Source organism: Strix uralensis, chromosome 17 (genome assembly GCF_047716275.1).
Source record: "Strix uralensis isolate ZFMK-TIS-50842 chromosome 17, bStrUra1, whole genome shotgun sequence".
Lineage (NCBI taxonomy): Eukaryota > Metazoa > Chordata > Aves > Strigiformes > Strigidae > Strix > Strix uralensis.
Window position 1 is genome coordinate 16,596,653 of NC_133988.1, and position 24,600 is coordinate 16,621,252.

At 59.4% G+C, this 24,600-nt stretch overlaps 1 protein-coding gene across 2 annotated transcripts in view; it reads left to right on the forward strand.

The window, feature by feature from the left end:
• Nucleotides 1-22,617, forward strand: part of FAM222A (family with sequence similarity 222 member A) — a 29,789-nt gene extending 7,172 nt beyond the window's left edge. Inside the window, exons 1-3 of one of the 2 annotated variants that reach the window (XM_074887730.1) lie at nucleotides 2,133-2,169; nucleotides 8,694-8,818; nucleotides 20,080-22,617. In XM_074887730.1, coding sequence (XP_074743831.1) covers nucleotides 2,159-2,169; nucleotides 8,694-8,818; nucleotides 20,080-21,293 — 1,350 coding nt within the window. In that variant the 5' untranslated portion in view covers nucleotides 2,133-2,158 and the 3' untranslated portion in view covers nucleotides 21,294-22,617. Of the gene's footprint in view, nucleotides 1-2,132; nucleotides 2,170-8,693; nucleotides 8,819-20,079 lie in introns of those variants that run through there. The other variant, XM_074887731.1, reaches the window with a different exon arrangement.
• The last annotated feature ends 1,983 nt before the right edge of the window (nucleotides 22,618-24,600 follow it).

Consider the following 24,600-nt stretch of genomic DNA (forward strand, 5'->3'; position numbering starts at 1 on the left):
CTGCTGTGAGGGTTTGTGGCACGTGGGCTGGCAGCACTGCTTGCTGCAGGGTGGCCCTTGGCGCTGCCGGCAGCTTGGCTGCACCCCGAGCCGTGTCCCCCAGCCCCCCGCAATGTGACCCTGAGCCGTGTCCCCCCTGCGGGCATCGCTGGTCCCCGGTGAGGTGACCCCCAGCCGTGTCCTCTGCACAGCACCGGTCAGCAGGCAGCTGCCTGCCAGCGCCGCGCTCCCGCTTTATGTGACGGGTCGATGGCCCATTGATTTTTCCTCCCGTGTAAACCTGGGCGGGTTGGGGCTGGGGGGGGTTTTCGTGCACGTCTGGCTCCGCTCTCCCGTGGCCACGCTCGGAGCATCCCGTGCTGGTGTCCGCAGCCCACCCTCTCCTCTGTGCAGTGGTGAAACTCAAGGCCATCAAAAAACCAGCTGTGTAGAGCGTCTAGAAAACTCAGGTTTCATTAATCAGCTTTTAGTAACGGGCTCTGGTGTTTACGTGGATTTTTTGCTGGCTGCTCTCCCCGGGGCAGCACTACCAGCCCCTCCTGTGGCGCTGTGGCCCCCCATGGGGACCCGGCTGCATTTGGGGCATCCATGGGAGCAGGGTGGCTCAGTGCCTCCCTCGGGGCACAGCCAGCCTGGGGCATCCCTGGGGACACCCCTGCCTCGGAGGGGTCTTGCGGTGGGGCACATTCTCCCTCCTGGCGTGTCCCCCCCGCAGCCACCCCACTCCCGTGGGGCTGGGGCAGGGTGCTGCTGTCCCCTCCCTTATCCTTCCCGTCCCCTTGTTGGGGAGTTTTACAGGTTGACAGGCTGTGGCCCCCACTACCGGGGGGGGCTCTGGCTGCACAGGACCATCCTGGAGCCCACCCTGGGGAGCATCTCCCCTTGCACACACAGGGCTGATGGGGCCATCCCGACTCTCATCCCCACCGGGAGAAGCCGCCGCAGAGCCGCTCTCCGGACTATTAACGCCCCACAATGATCATCAGCTCTCGTCGTAATCATTAAGACTATTAGAAAGAAATGTTGGCTTGCAGCTAATGTCAGACTTTCCGTTCTGCTTTGCAAACGCACACAATTAATGCCAATCAGCCGGGGGAGGCAGCCAGCTCGCAATCACGGCTGCTCCGGCGCGGCTGTCAGCTCTTGCCATCCCGGCTTGTACATTTTCATACAATTGCTATAAACATCTGAGGGAAACTCCGCGTTCTTCGGCAGGCGCGGGTATTGTTCTCTGTTCCTTTTAATTACTCGGCATTCAGCAGCTCATCCGGCCTCGGATCGGTGGGGGAGAGAAAGGCTTTGTAAAACAAATATATAAATCTTGAGAGATGCCTTATTTTCCCCATTCGTTGGCTGTGTTAGGTTATCTATGGCTAAATAAGAAAAGCCTCTATAATTTTTCTTTGGCTTTTTCTTTTTCCCCCCCTTCTCTGTGTTGCTTTCTCCCCACAGGGCCACGGGCCTGGTCCCTCTCCCCCAGGGAGCCCCAAAAGCAGGGCGAGCTCGGGAGAAGGGGGGGGAAGAGCCGGAATTACTTGACCGGATGGTGGTATAATCCTCGTTACAAAAGTACACATCAATTATAAGAATTCCTACAGTAATCTTAGAAATCTATCTTTTCTGCTGAACCAGCTCATTAAAGAGCACCATTCATTTCCATCTCTCCGGGTGAGAAGGGTTTAAATCTCCAGAGCTTTGTATTACAAAATAGACTTAGGGTGATGGACTCTCGTTAAATATTAAAAGAAAGAAGTTGATTTTTTTTTTTTCCGTCTCCCCTCTTTTCCCCCAGACTGGCAGCGCAGATGAAGCGTAGCGTGAGGAGGCGAGGGTGGGGGGCTGAGGGGGGCCCCCGCTGTGAATAGCTTCCCCATCTGTCAGCAGGGCGATGCGGGGCTGCGCTCGATGGGCGCCTTTGAGGACCCCCACACCTCCCCTCACTCAGGGACCCGCTCAGCGCCGGGGAGGAGGAGGCAGGGAGGTTGCCCTGGGCCACCCTGGCAAGTCCCTGAGCCTGCGCCAGGCCCGGCTGCCGGCACAGGCTGGGCTTTTGTCTGCCAGCGAGGCAGTGGCCGGCCGCGGGGCGAGGGACAGGCACAGAGCCCCTTTGTGTGCAGCTGCACCCCGAGGCGAGCAGGGGCAGCGGCGACGGAGCAGGATGGGGAGTTGGTACCCAGGGATGGGGGGCGGGATGCAGGGATGGGGAGCGGGATGCAGGGATGGGGAGCGGGACCTGGGGACGGAGAGCAGCGGCCAGCTGGGGTCGAGGGCGGCGCGGGGCGATGTGTGCGCTGCTGCGGAGGCTCTGTGCAAACACGTTAATTTGTTTTCTTTCTTGCCTCGCCTTTCAGGGTAATTGGTTGCATTTGAAGCCTTTGTGAAAGCCTTTGATTATAGTAATTTCAGCAGCGCGATCTACCCTGGATTCCTTCGTCAGATTCTTTCACAGCTCAGGCGCTCGGGGCTGTAATTACCGAGCGGCGCGCGCCGGGCTGCCGTGCACGGGGCGGCCGGACGGCCCGGGGAACCGCGGTGCTGCCGCAACCACCGCGGGAGCCCCGGTCACCGTGGGGGGCAGGAGGAGCCGTGCCGGGGAGCTTTGGTCTGTGCAGTGTCGAGTCTGTTGGGTCTCAAGCTGGGGATGTGGGTGTTTCATGGGCCTAGAGAGTGGATGCCGGTGCCGGGCTGGGGTCTTGCCTCGTTGGTGCTTTTAATTGCTGCTCTGGAGGCGTCCCCAGAGCCGCTTGGCTTTTCTGCCCCCCCAGGCACACCCCTGTGGGGTACCAGATTGGAGGGGATCTGTAGGTAGAGGCAGATCTGGCGCACGCAGCCAGAGTCCGGCTTTGCCAAAACCACTGAAGGTGCCCAAGCGGGGCCCTGACCTTTGCTCCCCCCTCGCTCCTGGCAGTGGGTTCCCAATCCCACGTCATGACCCTCTTGGCAGCGGCGTGGCAGTGTCTGCCACTTCCAATTACCCACGCCCGCTCAGCGCCGCGGCCTCCCCGCACCCAGCACCAGCCCGGGGGTTTCTTCCTCCCCAGCAGGATGGCAGCAGGTCAGGGGGAACATTGCACCAGAGTCCCCACCCTCCCAGCTCAGGGACCCTTGGGGACCCCCCGGCGCTGCCCAGGGCTCCAGCTGCCCAGGCCTGGGGTGCTGGAGACGCTTGGCTTTCCAGAATCATTATTAACCTGTTCGAGAGCTGTTCCTGCTCGCAGCTAAAATAGATCTTTAATCTCTGCCCAAAATAGCTCATTTGATGAGAGGCCTCCTTAAAGCTGACACATAAATTTAACCAGGCTGCCCGAGCCCTGCGTGAGGATGTCTGCGAACGCTCAACAGCACTCGAATTGTTTTTTTTTTAATTCCATCATTACGGACACATCTGATACCTTATTTCTTCCATCGGGTCATTTGTAGCAGTCAGAAGGCAATTTGCTCGTGTCCTCTGCTCCGGGCTGTGGCCCCGTCCCGGCCTCCCTGGCCCCGCTCACGAGTGAAAGGATATTTTGGGGTATTTTTTGATGTTGATTTTCTTGAACAGTCCAAGCGGTTTCTCCTTGGAGCCGCAGCGGGAGCAGAAGCCTCAGCTCTGGGTGGGATAGGAGACACTTTTCCTTGTTTCTGCCTTAGAGGGGATGCTCTGCCCAGGTCCTGGCATGGGCTCGTGGCCCTCGCTGCCCGCCCCGGTGCTGCTCTGTCCCTGGCAATGTGCCGCAGCTGCTGAGCTCTGTGCCAGCCCCAAAAAGGCACCGTCCCGCTGGCAGCGGGGCAGCAAAATGGTCCCTCCAGAAGTAGAGCAGGCTTGGGGGAAGTGGGAAATGGGGATGCTCACCATGTCGGAGCGGTGGCCACCCCCCAGGTCGGACCCTCAGGCTGAGGATGCAGCTCGGCTCGGTGCCAGCCGGGTCCTGGGCTCACCCTGGGCACTTTTCCCACGTCCGCAGGGTTCAGGTCGGGAGAAGCTGCCTGAGCAGCTCCCCCAGCCCCCCTCTCCCCCGTCGCCCCAGCGAGATCCCGAGCAGCAAAATAATCACTTCCAGCATCATTATCCGTCGCAAACCCCAGCTTCCAATTTTAATCAGAGGAGCTGGTGTTGCTTTAAGATCTGCGGGTTTTAAAGATCACAAGAGGGGTTAGAGAAAATTACCCTTGACTCTTACATGCTAATGTAATCTCTAACCAGATCTGCAGCACTGCAGCTAAAATTGCTTTTTAGATTAACATTTAATTATTAACAGGGCCCCCTGAAAGGCCTGGGGCTGGAGCATGCGGAGGGGAGCGGATTAGCCGGGCAGGATGGAGCGGCGGCTGGGCGAGGGGAAGGTCGTGGCGCGGCCGGCAGCACCGCGCCGTGCTTTATTGCAGCCCTCGGCACGGCGGCGTCAAACTTTCTGCTTTATTTTATCCGGTGCTCGCCGTGATTTACGGCGGGGTGACCTTTCCCGCGCTCACCCGTTGCAGGACCGAGCTGCGGCGTCACTTGCCGAGCGCCATGTCCCCTCCACCGCCTTGGCCCCGGGGGCCGTAAATCTGCTGCTGGATGGGAGGTGGGCACAAGCTGGCACGGCAGCTGCCGAAACCCCGCTCGCCCTGGCGTAGGATGGGCACCCTCGGTGTGCAGAGGGGAAGCCTTCCTCCTCCAGCACCTCCTCACCCTCGCAGGAGGGACGCCAGCTGATGGGAAACCAGTGGCCACGGGCCGGTGGCAGCGACCGTGCCGGGGCTGCTGTGGCGGTAGCACTGGTGTCCCCAGGCCGCGGGGAGGGGGAGCTCCTCGTCGGGGTGGTGGGTTTCTCCTCCATCCCAGCGCAGAGGGACGAATGACAAGGGACAGGGGTGTCCCCGGTCACAGCAGGTAGCCCTGGCGAGTGGGTTTGTTGTACTCAGCGTGCCGGGGACTGGCGAGGATTTCTGCTTAATTTATCAGTGCTGCCGGCTTGTGAGGTTGCTGCCAGCCTTGGCCTTGCTCCCACGCTGCCTGTCCGTCCGTCTGTCTGGCACTGTCAGAAGGCTCTTGTGCCTCTCCCAGCCGCGGTGACCCGGTCACCTCCTGTCCTTGTGCCGAACCCAGCCCTGTCCTTTAATACCCGGGGGGAGATGCGTCGGCGTGACTCAAACAGCTTTGCACTCCCTCTCCCAGCCCCAAAAACTCCCTTTTTATGGGTTTGCACCCTAGGCCGCCCCAGTAACGCCTGGGCGAAGATGCACATACATTGCACCGAGACCTTGGCCCTCCCTTTTCCCAGGCTGCCCCTGTCCCTCCCTCCACCCTTGTGCTGCCTGGCCAGTGGCATAAGACCCAGTTCAGGCTGAGATTTTAAAAGTTGCTTTTTTTTTTTTTTTTCCTCCCCCCTCCCGTCACATTTTCTTTTATCTAAATCCTCGCCTGCGAAAGCCTCTATCGACAGCTGCGCTGGCCTTATCTCGCCGGAGGGACCTTCGCGGGGCTCTCGGAGAAGATAAGCCCGACTTATCAGCCGCTGATGTCAGAGGAGGTGCCAAACCCTCCCGTCACGGGGGCTTTAGACATAGAGGGTGGTGTTTTTTTTTTTTTTATTAAAGTCACAAAGACCTTGGGCTTATAAATAGTGCGATGGAGAGATAGGGCTTTGAAATTAGTTGGCCTGGGGTGGGGGGGTGGGAAGGAGCGGTCGGAGAGGGGCTGGGGAAGGATGGAGGGGGATGATGCTGGGGCTGTGGAGCGGTGCCATGGGGCTCCTGGGGGAACCCTGCGGGTGTCCCTGAGGGACCCCACTCCTGGTGTCCCCAAGGGACCCCGCTCCTGGCACCCCCGAAAGTGGGACCCGCTCACCCTGTGCTGCAGTGGGGACGTCGGCGCAGGCTGGGCAGAGGCCGTGCAGACTCGGGGCGGTTCGGCAAAAGTGCTGAGTGTTGTCTTTCCTGCCACGAAAGAGCCAGAGCAGCTTGAACTAAATCGGATCCTGCTGATTGGAATTAGTTCAAATGCAGATGGAGCTAACTAAGCCGGTGCTAAGCGTTCGGACAGCCCAGTGCCCAATTCCCATCAGCTGATTCAGGGGCTTTTCTGAGCGGCATTAATGAAATGCCACCGCGGCAACAGATGCCCATTGTGCCGGGTGCCCACCTACTCACCTACGGGTGCTTTGGGGGGCTGGGGGGTGCCTGGTGGGGTGCTGGGATGGAGGGATGATGTCGCGGCGCCAGGGCCCTCATGGTTGTTAAGGTGGGGTGAAGCGCGGCGTAGCTGTCGGGAACATGGTCTCCGCTGCGTGACGCTGGGAGACGGGGGCAAACCTGGGCTCTGAATTAATCGGCGGCTTTATTTAGTCTGGCATGTGGCTCCCGTGTCTCTCCCGGCTGATGCCGATGCTGCGCGTGGCCGAGGTCGGGGCGGCCCCGGGAGGGTGCTGGGCTATGTGTGGGTGCGTGGCACGGCCCAGGGAGCGGCGCTGCGGGTGTCCCCAGGGGACCTGCATTGCGGGGTCCCCAGGGTCAAGGGCACACGCAGGTCCTGTGACCGACCACCAGCATCCCCCCGCCCCAGGGCTGCAGCCTCGCCCTCCCTCTTCTCACGCCCCGGATTTGGTACCCGGATTTGGTACCTGAATTTGGTACCCGGCCGGCGGCCGCATCCTGCCCAGTGGGGGTGGGTTGGCCTCTTGGCTCACCCCACACCACCCCCTCCCCAGGTGCTTTCTCCTCGCTCTCAGCCCCCTATTTTCCCCGGGGATCTGATGCATGGGACATGGGAACAGGGACAACGGGGCAGTGTCCCGGCAAGGAGCCCGCGAGGAGGTGACATCCGCCTGTTAATCGGCCAGATGGTGACAGCCGGGGGGATGAGGTCACAGCGTAGGTGAGGCTGAGGTGTGGCAGGAGCCACTGCCCGGTGCAGCTACCCCCCTGCATGGCCGTGGGTGCCCTGACATGTGTCCCCACCGCGGGGACAGGGTTGGCGTGATGCAGCCGCCGCCGAAAGCGGCTGGTGGGCACGTGCCGGGGGAGCCGAGGCACGCCGGGAGCGGGGCTGTGTAACGAACCCTGAGTCCCGGCGGGGAGAGGCGAGCTCCCTGGCAGTCAAGTGCACTGAGCCTCTGAATAAGAAGCACTTCATTCTCTTTTCAAACTGTATAATTTCTGCCTGATTGTAATGGCATATTTTAAAATTACCAGAAATCGAAGCCAGAAAATGGATACGGCTGCTTTTACTGCGAGCTGCGTTAACAAAGGATATGTAATGCATGAAATAAAAACACCTCCCTGCCCCCCTCCTTTTTTTTTTTAAGACAGTAATAGGAGAAAATTGGTTTTGAAACTGAATAAAAGTCCCTTTCAGAGGAAATCATTTCTTTCAGGGTACCTTTGCTGAAAGTAAAATAGTGAATAATGAAAGGTGGTTACATGATTGTCTTTCATTTAGAGAGCGTGAGGACAGATGGAATCTGGGAGAAATGCACGATTGGAATAATTGCATGGTAACAAGGCGCTTGTTGTGAAATTAGTATCTTAAGAAAGTAGTGAAAAAGGCTTTTACTCATGAATACTTCATTATTAGGAGAAAACAGCACAATTTGGGTTCTCCAGACACCTGCTTGGTATTCGATGACTTCCTCCTCCCCTCCTGCTCCTCACACCTTGTGCTAACGAGTCTCTCCCATCCCCGGTGGTGGCGGTGGGGGAGGACGGGGCGAGACCCCCAGCCCCCTCAGGCACAGCCTGGCCACGGTACCGTCGTCCGTGCACCCGCAGCGGCTGTTGCGAAGGGTGACGTTGAAACCGGCGGAGCACGGAGAGCGGCGGGCAGGGCTCGGGGAGCGGCCACCCGCGCTTTGCTGCCCAGCGGGTGATGGTCGCGGGCTCTGCCACCGCACAGCTCCTGCGTGCCCGCCCCGGCACCGCTCGCCAGCACCGGGGATGCAGGAAACATCCCAGATGGCTGCGGGAGGACACGAATCCCCTGCGACGGAGCGGGTGACGAGATGTACCCGGCCCTGGCACCCGGCCGTGGCACCCAGCCACCAGTAGACATTCAGCTGGGAGAGTGATGGCTCAGAACCCGCGACGCTGGCGGACAGGCACCGCTGCCGCCTTTTCTGCCGCTCCTGCCCACGTCTCCCTACACTCTCTGAGCAGGAATATCGCTCCCCGCGCCAGCCGGAGCAGTGGGAGGGTGTCAGCAGCAACTGGTTATAATTCATGCCCTCCGCGGCGGCTCGTGAAGGATGTACAATTAGCGGAGCGGTGGCGGCGATGACTTTGGCCTGACCCCTCCAGCTTTTGTCGAGCAGATTCTGATGCCAGCTGGGAGCTGGCGACGGATCCCAGGACCCCAAGCGGGATTTTAACGCCGTTTTTCCTCGGCCGGAGCCGGCGGGGTTGCTCACTGCTGGGAGGTGCCGGCTGGCGCGGTCTGGCACTGCCGGGAGCGCAGTGCCGGAGGGATGCCCCAGCGCTGCCCCGTTCCCGGTGGGACGGACAAAAATCTTTGCAGGAAGCATAAATCACCTGCTGAGACCTTCATATTTATTTTACATACCTTCATATTTACTTAAGGCTTCCAGAGGGGTTTGTCCTCTCCAAAGGAGCAGCGTGCCCGGCGCTGGGAGCTCCTGCCTCCAGCCTGGAGAGCAGCTGGGTGGGCAGGGGGGTGGTGGGCAGCGGGGCGGGCAGGTCCCCTCGCCTCACTGGTGTGTTTCGTCTCTCGGCAGGGCAAGGGCCGGCGGCGGGGCTGCCCGCCAGGACACCCAGACCATGCTGGCCTGCCTGCAGCGGACCCAGAACCCCCCAGCCCAGCACCTCGCCTGCCCCAACAAGGCGCTGGAGCCGCGCAAGTGTAAGTGCCCCAGGGGGGTGTGGGGGGTGTGCGCCCGCGCCCGCTTTGATGCCGCTTCCCTTATTGAAAAAGACATTTATTTAACCGATAATTAAAAAGAGCAGGAGAAGACGGGGGGACGGGGGGGGAGGAAGGAGACAAGATAAGCAAATTAAATTGGGTTGCTCTGGTTGATAAGTCGAACTTCAGAAAATGTTGCAGAGCTGTCTGGGAAGCGTGGCGGCGGCAGAGGATGCTGCTGTCGCCTGCTCCGCGGCCCCCCAAACCTCCCCGGCCCTTCCCCCCCTAATTACTTTCCCCATTTTGCTGCAGCTCGCCTTCCCCAGGAGCTGGCCTTTCAGATAAGCTGTAAACTAGTTACATTAAAATGGGATCCAAAAGGTCACTCCAGTAAAGCACCTGTCTCTCCCAGCCTTTGTCTCTCAATCCAAACCGTGATTAAATGTATATTTAATGAGCCTGCTTTAGGCAGGCGTGTTTGACCTCCCCGGCTGGGAAAGACGCATTAAGATTCTCAAGTGATGAATGTGTGTTTTAAAGAGGGGAGTGGATATTTTTCTGCTGGTCTCAGTTGGATTTTTAAACATTGCCGGCTGAAGACAAATCAGCTGCTAAAGCTCTGCTTGTTAGTCTGTGACAGCCCCCAGGCATTTGTTTAATGATCTGTATTTTCCCGGAGACATTTTTTCCCCTCTTACCTGGGCGCCCCGATGCAACCAAGAGAGCTGGGCGCAGGGTTTGGGTGATGCTTGGCCACCCTGGGGACCCCCGGCATTGTTTCGGCGGGGCTGGGGGGTCACATTGGCAGCCAGGAGGGTTATTTTGGGGTGAATCTCCCCAAGCTCCAGCGCAGCATCGCTGCAGGGAGCAGGGCACCCAGGCCAGAGGCAGGGTGATGGGCGCCTGCCCGTCCCAGTGTCGCAGGCGGGGAAGCAATTTGTGCATCAGCGATCATAGGGGCAGGCGGGATCGGAGCCTCCTGAGCTGTTTGGCCCCCCCGAGCACCCATCAGGGTGTCAGCTCTGGGGGGGTCTTGGTGAGTCTGCGAAGCGGGTGGGTGCGTGCGTGGACCCCCGCGCGCTCGCAGCGGAGCTCACGGCGCCGCTCGCGTCTCCTTCTTATTAGTGTCTGGAAGGAAAACGGATGTTGCTCTTGTAAAATTATTCCTAATCCGTCACGCCTGAGCAGCATGCGGCGGCGCAGGGCTGGCACGAGGGCCTGGCTCCCGGCGTGCCTCGTTGCCACAGGCTAATTAGCTCAGCTGTGCCCACACGGTCCGAGACCTGTGGACAGGCTGAGCCTGGCAGGGTTTTCAGGAGACTGGAGGCGTTTGGCACCGGGTGTCTTTGCGTCGAGCCCAGCGTGATGCTGAGCTCAAGATACACCCGCCCGTCCCCGCAGCGTTTCCCTGTCGCAGCTCGGAGCCGGGGGCCGGCTCAGCTCGTAGGGGATGGGGCCCAGGAGCACCGTCCTGCCAGGGGGGTTGGCGCTCCCCAGCATTCCTGCCGTAGATGATGCTAAAACAAGGTTTGGAGAGCAGGAGCCCATACGTGGTGTCACCACGCAGCAAAGCACCCATGGGTGGGGAGAGCTGCTCTTGGATGCAGCCCCCCACATCCTGGGAGGGTCCCAGCCCTGGGGGGTCCCTGAGCCGCACAAGAGGGGGGCAGGTTGCTGAGGTCTGACCCCACGCCGGGCCCCAGCAGGCGTCGGGGAGCGGTGGATCGGGGTTTTTTCACTGATCACACCCCATTCCTCAGGGCAGGACGGTGCTCACCTGAGATTTTTGAGGCTTGTCCCGCACTAGGGCATGTCCCCCGGGGCGGGCAGTGTGTGGCCGTAGCCAAGCTCCCCGGCTGGACCCCTGCGCCGCGCTCACCGCCGGCTGCCGCCAGCCAGGTCACCTTAATCAAAGTTTAGCTGCCCGTCTGCTTCCGCTCATTATGGGCAAATCCAGCACGTCTCGCTCCTCTCTGCCTCCTGCTAGTGCAAATTAAATTGCAGGTGACATCCAGGGCCACGCATCTGGTTTGGAACACGATTTTGCCTCCTTTATTTATGGCAGCCGCGGTAAGCGTGGCGCAGAGGGGCCGGGGAGCCGGCGCGCGGGGCTGAGCCTCCTGCCGCCTCCTAAACGCCCGCGTAGGTAATCGACAAAGATAGTGTTCTCTTAAAACGAGGCACAATTTAGAAGTGCCTCTGATTACTTAATTTGCTCCTGAGTATCTCAGTAATTATCTTTATGGGTCTTATTTCTGTCCTCTGGCATTGTTTCTGTCGATATTAAATGAGTCTGGCTCTCGGCACATTGGCCGTCTGGCCCGGCACCACTGTGAAATGCTATTATCCTGCCCGCGCCGCTGATTAATTTTTGTATTAATTTCACGTAAAAGGTGAGCTGACTAATTTTCCTGCCCGTGCTGGGAGCTGACGGCCCCGGCGCCTTCGCCCCCTGATTCTACCCCTTCACTCTCCTGCTATTTACCGTCCCCCCGTCTCAGCGCCCCATCCCGTGGGTGCCTTCGCCGCGGTGCTCGCCGCTGCCAGCTCATGGCAGCAGCCGGTTTCTCTCACCCGTAACCCCGGGGCTGCGCCGTGGGCACCAGCCCGGTGTGGCGGCGTTGCATCCTTGAAGAGGATGTGGGTGGATGAGGATGAGGATGAGGATGCAGGAGGGCGCCCGGAGCCCTGCCAGCCCTGCCTGCGTCTGCCCGCCTCCAGCCGAGGAGCAGGAGCCTGCAGAGAAGCAGCATCCTCAGGAAAATATCACGTCCAATTAACTCCAGCAGCCTGGTCCCTTTTGATTTTATTCTGTGTGCATTACAGGAATCCTGAGCTTTATTTAAATTATAAATCAAATAATACCACTCTCAGCTTGGCCAAACTCTTTGCTGCTCTTGCTCTCTGCAGTAATGTCGTGGTGGCTTATATTTAATTAAATGTTACTTTCCATGTGCCCTCCTTCAGCCTGCACTGCTCTGCCGTCAGCCCAGGGCTGGGCAGGGGGGTGCAGGATATGTGGGATCCATAGGGAGCTGGGAGTTATGGGGAGCCCCCGGAGCCCCCTCTGTGCCAACATCACATTTTGCCGCTGCTTCTCACCCTTGTACGTCCTTCGGGGGGGGCTGGAGGGGCTGGGTGGTGCCGGGGGGCCCGTGCAACCTCTTTCGGGGTGGCGGAAGCCCCCCCCCCCCCCGGCTGGGTAATTAAAACGCTAATGAGAGGTGATGGCTGAGGCACAGAGAGCAGCAAAATGCCGGGGACCTGGCTCCAGGGTCACCCACACCTCTCCCCACTCGCCTGTGGGGACTCTCATCAGTGATAAAACTGTTTAATTGCCTATGGGATAAAGCCCCGTTTAATGGCTTCTCGTTACCCAATTCAACTTATTCCAAGGGCATTTTCATTAAAGTAACTGCAGCAAGGCTCTGCTTTTGTACACACCCATAAAATATCATTTTAATTTCATGAGGGGTTACACATGAGTGAAATAAGATTAATTCTTTCATTTTCAGTTTCTGGAAGGGATCGGTTAATGATGGTTCTGTGTATTTATATACGTGCCATAAAAAGGAGTTCAATTAACTGCCGTGCCCAAAATGTGCTGTTGACTTGCACTTTCCCTGCCAGGAAACGCTGCAAAACCACTTTTCGATCGGTCACGTGCGCGGTGGGGATGGATGGGGGCGGGGGGGCTGCTTGGGGCAGCCTCTCTGGGTGCGACCATATCCCTCCAGGTCCCAGCCTTGGTCCTTGGGTGGGTTTCACTGGTAACGCCCCGGCACACAGCGGGGTTTTGGGTGGTGTCCAAACTGTCCAGGATTGCACCGCTCCATCGACCGCCGAGCCAGTCCCCGGGCACTGTGTGGGGCTGCAGAGCCAGGGGTGCCCACCCTGCTCCCCTCGGCAGGGACGGGGTGTCATGGGCGCGTTCAGCATGCAAAGCCTGTGTGATAAAATTAATCAAATGCTAATTGACTGTTGATGATAGAGCAGAGGGACTGGGGAGCGACTGGGGTGAGCTGCAGGGCTGCTGGCTGCGGTGGGGACCCTCCAGGTCCTGGGGTCCCCTTGGTGGCTGCGGGTAGGGGGGTGTTGGGGCAGTGTTGGGTGTCAGAAGGGTGGTGCTGGGGTGGCATCACAGACTCATCTTGGCTGGAAAAGCCCTTGAAGCTCCTCCAGTCCAACCATGAACCTCACACTGACCATTCCCAACTCCACCAGATCCCTCAGCGCTGGGTCAACCCGACTCTTCAACCCCTCCAGGGATGGGGACTCCCCCCCTGCCCTGGGCAGCCCATTCCAACGCCCAACAACCCCTTCTGCAAAGAAATCCTTCCTAAGAGCCAGTCTGACCCTGCCCTGGCGCAGCTTGATGCCATTCCCTCTTGGCCTGGCGCTGGTTCCTTGGCTCAAGAGACTCATCCCCCCTCTCTGCACCCTCCTTTCAAGGAGTTGTAGATACCTGAAAGGATCGGCGTGATATTGGGTTGGCACTGGGGAGGTATCAGGATGGCATTGGAACAGCACTGGGGTGACATTGGGACAGTGTGAGGATGGCATTGGGGTGGCATCAGGGTTTGCCTTGGGGTGGCACTGGGGCATCTCACGGCCACGGTACTGCCCTCCCCACGCAGCTCCCGCCCGGCGCTGTTTGCCGGTGGACGCGGTGGCACGGCGGCACGCGCGGCGCTAATACCTCGTGGAGGAGACAAATGGGAAGTGACACGTGTGTGTGTAGACGGGTATTTGTGGTGACGCTTTGACTGCAGATAATAAAGTGCTCGCCCTGAGGTGATCCAATTCAGCAGCCGCCTCGGCAGAGCCGCGCGCCGTCGAGGGGGAGAAGAAAGGGGAGGAAAAAAAGGCCCGTCTGAAATGACATGTCAGCCTAAAAAGGGAACGTGTTAACGGATGAATATCTGGGGACGGCGAAGCCCGGCGCTTCCCTTTGTGCTTTGTCATGAATTTTGTTGTCTTTGCAGATTACGGCTCCTGCGCGGCTGCCGCGCGGGGTTTGCCACCTACGTTTATTCAGATGGATTTCTCCCGCTATTATTTCTGTAGTTGGTTTTAATTTAAGCCCCCGAAGCCGGGGAGCATTTGTCTCTCGGCTCCTCGCGCTGAGGATGCTCTGCCGGAGGATGCTTTTGTCCTGGCTCCATGCCGGGGGCTGGGGTGCTGGGGGCGGGGGGGGGTGTGTGTCCTGCAGCGGGGGGGTTTTGCAGCGGGGACGCAGCATTTTGGGGGGTAGCTGTGGTGATGCTGAGGGTGCTGGTCACGGGTGGTTTGTGGCCCTGCCCCCCCGCCAGAGGGGTGGCCCCCTACACCGGCAGGGTCCCCAGCCCCCCGGCGCATCCGCCGCAGCGCGGTGGCCTCTGCGCCACCCATCCTGGGGACACCGTCACCATAGAAACCACCGCACTTCACAGGGTGGGAAAGCCGGTGCGATGTGACAGCAGCCCAACCTGCCTGGCGCAGAGCGAGCGGCGCGGGGCTGGGGGGGGACACACAGCACCGGCTGCACCCCCTCTGCTTGGCTGCACCCCAAAACCAGCTCAGGGGACATGTGGGGCCCGTGCCAGCTCTGTGGGGGCTGGGGGCTGCATGCCCATGGGTCACGCTGGGGCAGGACAGCATCCCCCAGTGAGCCCCCCAGCTCCACCGGGGACCCCCTGAGACTGGCTCTGCTCTCAACTAGGGTCACTGGCCCCAGCCCCCTGCTCCCTGGCCACAGGCCCCTGCGGGGCCGGGGCAGCCTGTTCCTGCCCAGGAAGCTTTGCTACCTGGGGCTGGGACCTAAACTTCAAGGCTTTTATTGATTTGTTAAATGTACCAGGTTTTGTTTGTTTTCTTCCAAGTGTTTTCCAAATATTGAGGTTTCTTCCAAGTGTTTTGCAAATATTTAGGGTTTAGCTCTCCCAAAATCTGCTCCCAGTGTTGCAGGCAGAGAAAAAGGGTGTTTCTGATGCTTTTTTGAAGCTTCAAAGACATTGGGATCTCCTTGCTGCGAGGGGACCAGGGAGCCTGATCCCAAAGCCAGGGGATGAGCTCTCAGCTTTTGCTGAGTTTAATTCATTTGCAGGCTGCAGCACGATTATTTTTTAATAAGAGCCATTGGCACGCCGATCACTGAGCGGCTGCTCAGGTCCCCAGCGTCTCCTCCTGCCTCTGCCCGGCGCGCTCTCAGCATCGCTCCCCTTCCCGCCCCCTCCTGCCCCTGCGCAAATTAAAAATCCTTCCTAATTGCCGCCCTTTTGCCCCGCAGGCTCGGGGAGGCAGAGCAGGAGGGAAACGGGAGCTCAGCGCTGGAAACCCCAGCGCTTTCCTGTAAGAGGGGCCAGGCAGGACCGGGAGGACGAGGTCTGGCAGGATGCTCAGGGCAGAAATGCCCCTTCCCCGGGTGGTTGTGGAGACGGGACCAGGCCAGGGGAGGGTGGGCAGAGCAGCCGGGGCTTCACCTTGCAGTTTGGGGCAGAAAACCGAGACTGGTCCCACTGGGCAGCTCTTGCCGTCTCGCCCTCCCCGGGATGGGGTTACCCTGAGGTGGGGGTGTCCCGCTGCCGGTAACAGCCCCGACAAACCCGGGGGTGAAAAGCGTCTTCCTTTGGGGCCCTGGGCGAGGCGCCAGGTACCTTCCAGCTGCGGCTTCGCCTTTGGCAGCTTTATTCAGATTTACTGCTGAGATTACTTTTTTCATTTGTTGCAAAATATTTTAGTGCTTTCGATGTGTAAAAATAAGGTTTGTCCCATCTTATCTCGCAGAGGAGCAAAGGAATGGAGGGGAGGGAGGGAGGGAGGGAGGGAGGCAGTGCGTGTCTTCCGTGCCGGCTGTTAACTGCTTAGGTGCCACATGCTGCCACCACCTCCCTGCTTGGCTTGGTCCCGCTGAGCCCTTGCTCAGGGCTGTGGTGCTGATCCCCGGGATGTACCCCCTGTGCACCCCGATGTCCTGCTCGCCGTCCCCTCCCAGAGCAGAGCAACTGCAGCGTCTCCTGCAGCATCATGGCCTGAAAATTAAAGCCATAAATTGCTGCTGCACGCGCTCGCCCTTCTCCAGGGATGAAGGGGCTCAGCCAGGGATGCTGCCACCGGCGCCAGGCTGGGGGCACCTGGGGCAGCCGGGCTGTGGGAGCAACGTGGAGCATCCTTCCTGGTCCTGAGCATCCTTCCTGGTGCCAAGCATCCTTCCTGGCCTTCCTGGTCCTGAGCATCCTTCCCAGTACTGAGCATCCTTCCTGGTCCTGAGTATCCTTCCTTCTACCAAGCATCTTTCCCATTATTGAGCATCCTTCCTGATGATGAGTATCCATCCCAGTGCTGAGCATCCTTCCTGTCCTTCTGGTACTGAGCGTCCTTCCTGGTCGTGAACATCCTTCGCAGTGTCAAGCATTCTTCCCATTATTGAGCATCCTTCCTGATGATGAGCACCCTTCCCAGCGCTGAGCATCCTTCCTGGTGCTGTGCATCTTTCCTGGCGCCGTTTTGCTCTCGCAACTGCTTGAACCGAGCAGACACTGATTGCCAGAGCCCCGGTGCTGCCGCTCCTGTGCCGTCACCGAGCTCCTCGGGTGCCAAATTGTTCGCCTGACTGACAGCTGAGCAGCCCAGACAGGTCTATTATTTCTATGGGGCCCGGGCCCCGCGGGCCTGCAATTTAGGTCTGCGCTATTAACCCTGCCTTGTTCTCCACTTTGTAACCGCTTTAGTGCCTTTAAAAGTGTGCAGTTAAAATCAGGGTTAATTAGGGGCCCGGCAGCTGGGCTTTGCTGGCGCCCATTGTGTCCCAGCGGAGCCGGTGCTGGGGTAATTGGGGACTGTTGTGGGTTCGTGCTGGCCGACTCCTGCGCCACACAAGCCCCGAATCGTCAGCCTCTGGTTAGCCTCGGTCTCTCCTGCCACAAGGATGGCTTTGGTTGGCTTCCCTCCCCTCCTTTCTCCCCATCTTTTCTTCTTCCCCAGCCCTCGCAGGCCTGGGGCGACAGGGATGCAGGAGGTCCTGGGGATGGGGGGATGAAGGGATGAGGGGGATGTTGGGGCTGCAGGAGGTGCGGGGGATGCTGGGGGTGCCAGGGATGCTGACAGCGGGTGCACACGCCAGAGGAGGCTTTTGGGGGGTTCCTCAGGGCACCCCCATCCCTCACCTGCCACCCCCCATCCGTGTTGGACATTTTGCACGGAGCTGCCTTGCTCTGGGCACGGCAGGGCCGGAGCTCCCCGACCCATAAACCGAGATTTATTCCGGATCGCGGCACCGGTGGGGTCTGGGATTTACATCTGTGTCTCAAACCGGGTTTGGTGGCCAATTTGCTAAAGTAAAAAGTTGTTTAGCTGGAGGCATAATCTTATAAGCCTGTGCTGCCATTATAATGGCTTCTCGTTTCTGCCTGGCTTTCCAATAATGCTTTGAGCAGAAGCTTGGAGTAATATAAAAAGCCATCGGATTATTACTGCGGGCGATGCATTTTCCATTTACAGTAATAAAATACTGAAGAAACAAAACAATTTAAAATTCCAATAAAATTCAAACCAAATCTTTGGCTGCTGAGCAGATTCAATTATTTAGCTGTTATTGAGTGCAGGCTGGAAAAATAGAGCAGGTCAGGGAGGGAGGGGGAGCCCGGAGCTGGGGGTGTGCCGGCCGCAGCCCGTGGGGATGCCGGCGAGGGAGGGGGGAGCCGGGAGCCGGCGAAGCATCTGCTGGGAGAAGCGGTGGGTGCCTGTGCCCGGGCCGGCGTGCTGCCAGCGCCTGGGTTTGGTTTAGGGGTGGCAAGAACCGGGGCTGCCCGTGTGTCACCCGCCGGGGGTCCGCGGTGAAGCCCGCCAGCCCCGGTGTGACGGCTCCGATGGTTCAAGTGTAAGAGGAGGTGGGCGAAGCCGGCGGCAAGAGCGGCTGGTGTCAGGCGGGCTGCCTGCGCCTGACGGGTGACGGCGGTGGTTCAGGAGAGTTTGCATCTCGCAGTAATTACAGCCCGTTAGAAAGCAGTAATTACTGTGGAGAGGGGGAGCGGTAGAGCCGCGCAGCCGCCAGCGCGCCGGGAGCCGCCGGGAAATCGGTCGCTCTGTAATTTTCCCGGCGGGGGTTCAGTGCGTCACCCTGATATGTGACAACACACCGAATTGGTGGCTTGTCACAGCCAACCCAGCTGGCGCGAAGAGGCGACAAAGGCGGCTCCCGTCCCCCCCCCCCCCGCCCCGGCTGGCTCTCGGTCAGCCCGTGGCGCTCCCGGGGCTCATGGGTGGGAAGCCCTCGGCCAAGCTGGGCTCGCCCGGGCAAGGCAGCTCTGCCCGTCCCACGGGGGGCAGCGGGGGGGACTGCACGGGGCTGTCCTGAAAGTGTCACCCGCAGACCCGGCGCTCAGGGACGGGGTGTCAGTGACTCGCGCCGGGGAGCCGTGGTGCCCACGGGTGATGCCGTGTCCCTCCCTCCGGCAGCGACCCCTCTTTTTTTTAATTGTTTTTGCTTGGAAAGGAGCGTTTCTGTGGAACGGGCTCATTAGGGATTCTGCAAGTGTCACCAGCTAATTAGTGTCATGTTAATTGAGTATTCACGATGCTGCCACCTCCAAGGACAGCGGTGCCGGCATGAAGGGGAATGCAGATGTGCGTGGCTCGCCGTGCCGTGCCGGCGGGCAGGCGGGGGCCCAGCAGCACCCAGCACCCACACTCACACGCACCCCCGCAGCTCGGGGGCTGCTCTGAAGGTGCCACCCGGGCTCCGGAGCTTTATGGTGGTCGGACGGTCGATGCCCGGGACGTGCCCGGCGGCGCAGCCCGGGATGCCGTGTGCCTGCACGTGTCCCGCCGTGGGGAGCTGCTGCTGCCGTCCCTCCTGTCTCCCGGCAGCTACATTAAATCCTACTCAAAGGCCCTGGTTTTAATTGGCTTAATATACTCGTTAATAACAATGTCTATTTAAGACACCTGTAAAAAGCCCATAACATTAGCTTAATGGGAGGACTGGCTGGTGAACGCTCTGTTAAATTACTGCTGCACCGCTCTGATGAGAGGACGGAGAGCGGCTCCCCGAACACCGCGCTGCTGCCCGGGGGGTGACGTGGAGCCCTGCAGCTCCCAATGCCCCCACCTCCCCCCCGAATCCTGGTTTTGATGTGGTGCCTGGTTCCTCCGGGCATGCCTGTGCGTGCGGGCAGCGGCGCCGGAGCATCCCTGGGAGCAGGGTCGAGCCAGGCATTGCAGATGGGTTTAACGACTTCGTTGGGTGTGTTGAACGCGGCCGGCGGCGCAGCTCTGCCACGGTGGCTTTGTCACCTGGCACCTGGTGGCATCAGGAATCGCTGGTCCTGGTGGCATCCGGGGCAAAGTGCTCCCCAGTGTCCCCTTCCCCCAGGTACCGTGGGGCTGCGCTGCCAAAATTGCCTGGCAGCAGGGGAAGGGGCCCTGGGAGGGCTGGGGCTCCTCAGTGGGGGGGTGCCAGCCCTAAACACCCCCCCTGATTTGACCATCTCTTCCTTGCTAAGCCTGGCGCCGGGTCCAGCATTCCCGGGGTGCTGCGGATGTCCCCTGGCAGGGCCGGGGGTTTTGGGACAGCTCGGGAGCAAACATCGTCCCCCACGTGCCGGCGTGTATGTGCGTGCGCCTCTGTGTGTGTGTGGAGATTTTAAACACCTAATTTATTCCATCTATTAGATAGATTTTGTAGATTTAATCATTTTCACAGTTGGTGGCTCATTGGATACTCAAGATAAACTCCAAATGAAAGTATAATGGGTACGACAAATGAGTTTTCACACCAGAATGGCAGAAACTTGCTCGGGAAAGAGTTTGAAAGGAACAAAAATATATACATATATAATTTTTTTTTCTGCAGTGGCTTTTGCTGACTCCAGTAGGTTACCACAGTTAATTTCACCAGTTTTGTTCATCTGTAAAATTGCATAAAAGTGACATTTTTGTGCTCATTATAGGAACTGCTGATTTATGGCTGGTAAATGCAATGCTTTTCCATTTTTGGTGAGGTTCTCGTAGCAGCGCAAAGCACCCATGAAATTGCTTGTATAATGTAGTTTAAATCCAATCTCGGAGAAAGATTCCCCCGTTGGGTAAAGTGACATTTCCATTCTCCACACCGAGTTTATTTTAGGCCACTTACAAGTGACTCCGTCAGCGGGAGGGGGCAGGTTGGTGCCGTGACCTGGTTTCTGCCGGGAGCGGGTGGGAGCTGGGGGTTGGGGGCGGGGGGGTGATGGGTCCCCCTCCTCCTGCCGGCACCGGATTCACCCTACGCTTCGCTCCCGCAGGCGAGACGGCGGCACCCATGCATTCCCCACGCTACCCCAGCCCCGCCGAGCTGGACGCCTACGCACAGAAGGTGGCCAACAGCCCGCTGACCATCAAGATCTTCCCCACCAACATCAGGGTCCCCCAGCACAAGCACCTTAACCGGACGGTCAACGGCTACGACACCACGGGGCAGCGCTACAGCCCCTACCCCCTGCACGCCGGCGGCTACCAGGGGCTCCTGGCCATCGTCAAAGCCTCTGGCAAAAGCGTGGTGAAGAATTCGGAGGGGAAGCGGACTAAGCTCTCGCCCGCCCAGGTCGGCGTCGCTCCCTACCCCGCGTCAAGCACTTTAGCTCAAGGTCCCTCCTGCGCCGGGCAGCTGAGCTACCACGGTGGCCAGAAGCAGCTGGAGGGTCCCGTGCCCCCCAACGTGACGGTGGCGGCTTCGGTGCTGCCGCTGGCGGGCCGGAGCCTGGCCCTGCCGCCGTCCAACCTGCCCTCCATCCAGAGCATCATCTACCAGATCAATCAGCAGTGCCAGGCGCAGGGCACCCAGCCTGGCTGCCCGGCTGTCGTGGCCACCAACCCCAGCCCGGCCAAGCACGGCGCCTTCCCCGGCACCGCTGCCTACGCTGGTGCCGTCCTGCCGGAGTGCCGCAAGGGCGCCGAGCTGGCGCTGGGCTCCAACCCGGCCCTGGGAGCCAAGGCGGGCGTTTACCCCGAGGGCATGGACTACCTGGTCTGGCAGCAGAAGCAGCAGCAGCAGCACCTGCGAATGTACAGCGGGGGCAGCGGCGGCGGTGGGGGGGCCCTCAGCAAGTCCCCCGAGACCTGCGCGGGCGCCTCGCGTCCCTACGCCCTGGGCGGCGCGGCCGAGAAGGTGAGCTCGTCCCCCTTGAACTGCATGCACGGCAACTTCTCGGTGGGGCAATACTTCGCCCCGCCTTGGAACAGCATCTTGGTGACCCCCAACAGCGACTGTTACAACCCACCGGAGCTGGGGGCCGGGCCCCGTGATTTGGGGGTGCCCCCCAGCGAGGGGCTGCCCAGCAAGACGCTCTGCAATACCTCCATCCTCAGCAGCAGCCTCCAGTCCCTGGAGTATCTCATCAACGACATCCACCCGCCCTGCATCAAGGAGCAGATGCTGGGCAAGGGCTACGAGACCGTGTCTGTGCCAAGGCTCTTGGACCACCAGCACGCCCACATCCGCCTGCCCGTCTACAGATAAGGAATTGATGCTGCTTTTCCCAAACCCAGGGCGAGGACTTCGGCGCGAGCCGTGCTCCCCTCCGGCACCGCGCGGGTACCGGACCGTGGCGGCGAGGGCGGGGGGACGGGGAGGGGGACACGGGGTCGGCTGCCGAAAGGGCTCCCGGGACACTGGCATTTCACCGGGGTCCCCAGACTGGATACACCCGCAACCCGCTGGAAGCCGAGCGACGAAGGGACCGCTTGTCTATATAGCTCAGAAATCATTTTATCTCCACGAATGTGAACAGGGAATCGCTACGAGTTGCTGCTATCCAGGGAGAGGAGGCTCCGCTCCGCGCGCCCGGCCGGCTCGGTGCGGGGCAGAGCCCGGTGCCGCGGCCGGCCGGGAGCGTCGCCGCAGCCGGGGCCAGCCCGGCAGCCGCGGCGGCCGCAGGGAGCTTGAGCCTGACCTGTAGCTGAAGTCCGTAACTTGCACTGCTTTGATTAAAGCTAATAATTGGGGACAGTCTGGAGGCTATTTAAGAAAAACACTTGAAAACTTGAATAGATTTTTTTTTGTTTCTTTAATTTTTTATTTTTTTTTTTAGTTGGCTAGGCTGTACATCTACGTGTTGGCTGCTACAGAGTCTCCTCCCACCCCTCTTCCTCCTCATCCTCCTCCTCTCGCCCGGCCCTGTGTTGGCCACCGGCTCCTATTCCCACTCAACTGGGAGGTTCGGTCCCCCCAGCGGGACCCCCAGCCCCTCTCCTGCCCTCCAGCACCCCCCGGGAACCCACCTGGATCTCACACTTCCAGGGTGCTTTTTTTCCCCCCCTTACTGTCAGTTCTACCTTGGTTCTGGGTTAGAGGCGACCGCGGTACCGGGGTGCTCACATACCTCCTTTTTTCTCCTTTTTTTTTTTTTTTTAAAAAAAAAAAAAGTTCCAAAATGCTCATTATGGTCCGTTATTCACTATGTGTAATTATGTGTTTAATAGATTTATTCATTTAAAAAAGGCTCCGCACCACAAAATACAAAGTGTTTTGATGTTTAAAGGAAGAAAAAGAAAAATACCCCGATGAAACCCAAGGTGATTGTGCTCGGAAAAGAGGTACTGTATCCCTGAAAGGCCTGTTCAAGCACTAAGTGCATTTACAAATCTCTGAGAATGTTTTTTTTTTATACTAAAATTGACCATTATATTCTACTGTGAGAAGTGCTGGCTGCACTATATTGTTTTAAAAATGAGAGAAAACAAATGGAAAAAAAAAATCAAAAAAAAAAAAAAACCAACACAAAACCCACAAGCCGTGTGTCCGGATGGTGTTTTTCCCAAAGTAAAACCAGGATATCGCTGGACGTGTGCTCTGGAGTCTCTTTGCTTTGCTGTGGGCTCCCCTGGGCCCCCCCCTGGAGCTGGGACACCCCCCCCCTCCCTGCTCCCCGCCTTCCTCCCTGCAGATTTATAGGTGCAGGAGGAGCACCTATAAATAACCTGCTAACAATGCTGAGCCATTAATCCCGGCCCCAGCGCCAGCCCCCGCCTCGCACCCAAAGGGCACCCAAATCCCCCGGGATTAGGGCTGCGGCCCCACGTGCCCCCGCGGGATGCTCCCCGCTGGCAGCCCGGAGGGCCGGGTGATGGGCGCCGGGGGTCGGGTACCACAGCCCCATCCCGGGACCCGCAGCCGCTGCCGGTGCAGCGATGGCATCTCTCCCGCCAACCAGCCGAGTTTGTCACCAAGTTTGTCCCCTGGTTCCTGGTGCCGGGGCAGCATGGGGCCTCTCTGGCTGCCCCGCTCCGCCTGGGGGGCTGCTCTCCCCTAACCCAGCCCACCCCCTTTTACTCAGCCCTGGCAGCAGCTTCCCAGCCCAAACAATGAGCCGGTTGCATTAAGATAATAGTATTAAATCCCAAATAGCTCTGGGTGGGGGACGCTCCCCGCGTCCCGCGGCGGTGACATATGGCGTGTCACACCGGCATCCCGGCCGGGGCGGGGGCTGAGGGCGGCGGGGGCAGCCTGCGACCCCCAGCGTGGCTGCGAGCGCACGGGTGGGGATTGTTTTATTTTCCACTTACCCACCTCCAGAATTGGAACCATTTTTAACCAGGTACTTGCCCATGGCTGTTGCCACCAGCTGCGGGCCCGGGTCCGGTGGAAACCCACGGCAGCGCTGCAGGCGTAGTGCTGCCTGCTCCTGCCCGGGGCTGGTTTGCCATGAGCAAAGCTTTATTATTATTATTTTTTTTTCCCTTGTGCTTCTCTCCCCCAGCCAGGACAGGGATGGGGACAGGGACATGGACGCAGCCGTGCAGCCACGTGCCCGGAGCCGGGGCGCGCGGCTCCATTTGTCTCGTTTTTTGCTCTCTTGCGGCGCGCGTGGTTCTGCCGATATTTATGGCGTGCCGGGAGGGGACCGCTCCGTCACCGGCAGCGAGCGGCGTGACAGCCGATCCAGGGAACAAAGAGAAATTGGGACAAAAGGAAATTTTCACAGAGGTTAACGTTACTGGGTTGGAGGGGGGGGGATGCCATTGCCTGCCTGCGCATTAAAATTAGACCGGCTGGAGGGAAATATTTGCTTGGATCTCTGTCATTAAAAAGACGAAAGGTGAGGCTGAAGCACGGCGGGTCTGGTGGGTCCCCCTGTGCTGGGCATGGGGTGCGGTGCCGGCTGCAGCCCCCCCGTGGGGCTGCCCCCTGCATTGGGGGCTACCAAAGCAGGGGGACCCTACTGAGGCCCAGGCGCCGAGGAGCCTCACTGGGGGCCCCGGGAGAAACTGCCCCATAGCCGGTGCCCCTCGGAGGGGGCATTCATTAGCGCTGCCTCCATCATATTTCCCACGTTGCCATAAATCAGGGCGAGCGGCTGGGAGCGACGGCGCGATCCATCTTGCAGGCCTTGCAGTCGTTACATTTCATTAGGAGGTGCGCGGGGTTTTTATTATTTAGCAGGTTAATTCTGCCCTCAGCTAGCTCCCTCTCGGAGGAGGATTTCACTGGGGGAAGACTTCAAACACGTAACACAGAATAAACGGGTCCTTCCTTGGCGGGTGCCTGGCTCCATCCAGGACTGCCGCGGGTGAGTCTGGGGGGACCCAAAGCGCATGCGGAGACCAGCTGGGGGGGTGGGACAGGGACCCTCGAGCCACATCCCAGCACCTAGGGCAAAGCCACCACCACCCAGAGCCTCCCCCCCGCCAGCCGGGAGCAGCACCCCATGAGCACTGCAGGAACGCGCCGGGGGAAATGATGAAGTTTCTGGTCTGCAAATATCTTCCTGTAAAAAAAAATAAATAAAAATTTCGAAGGCAGGTGTGCACGAGGCTGATACTGAACT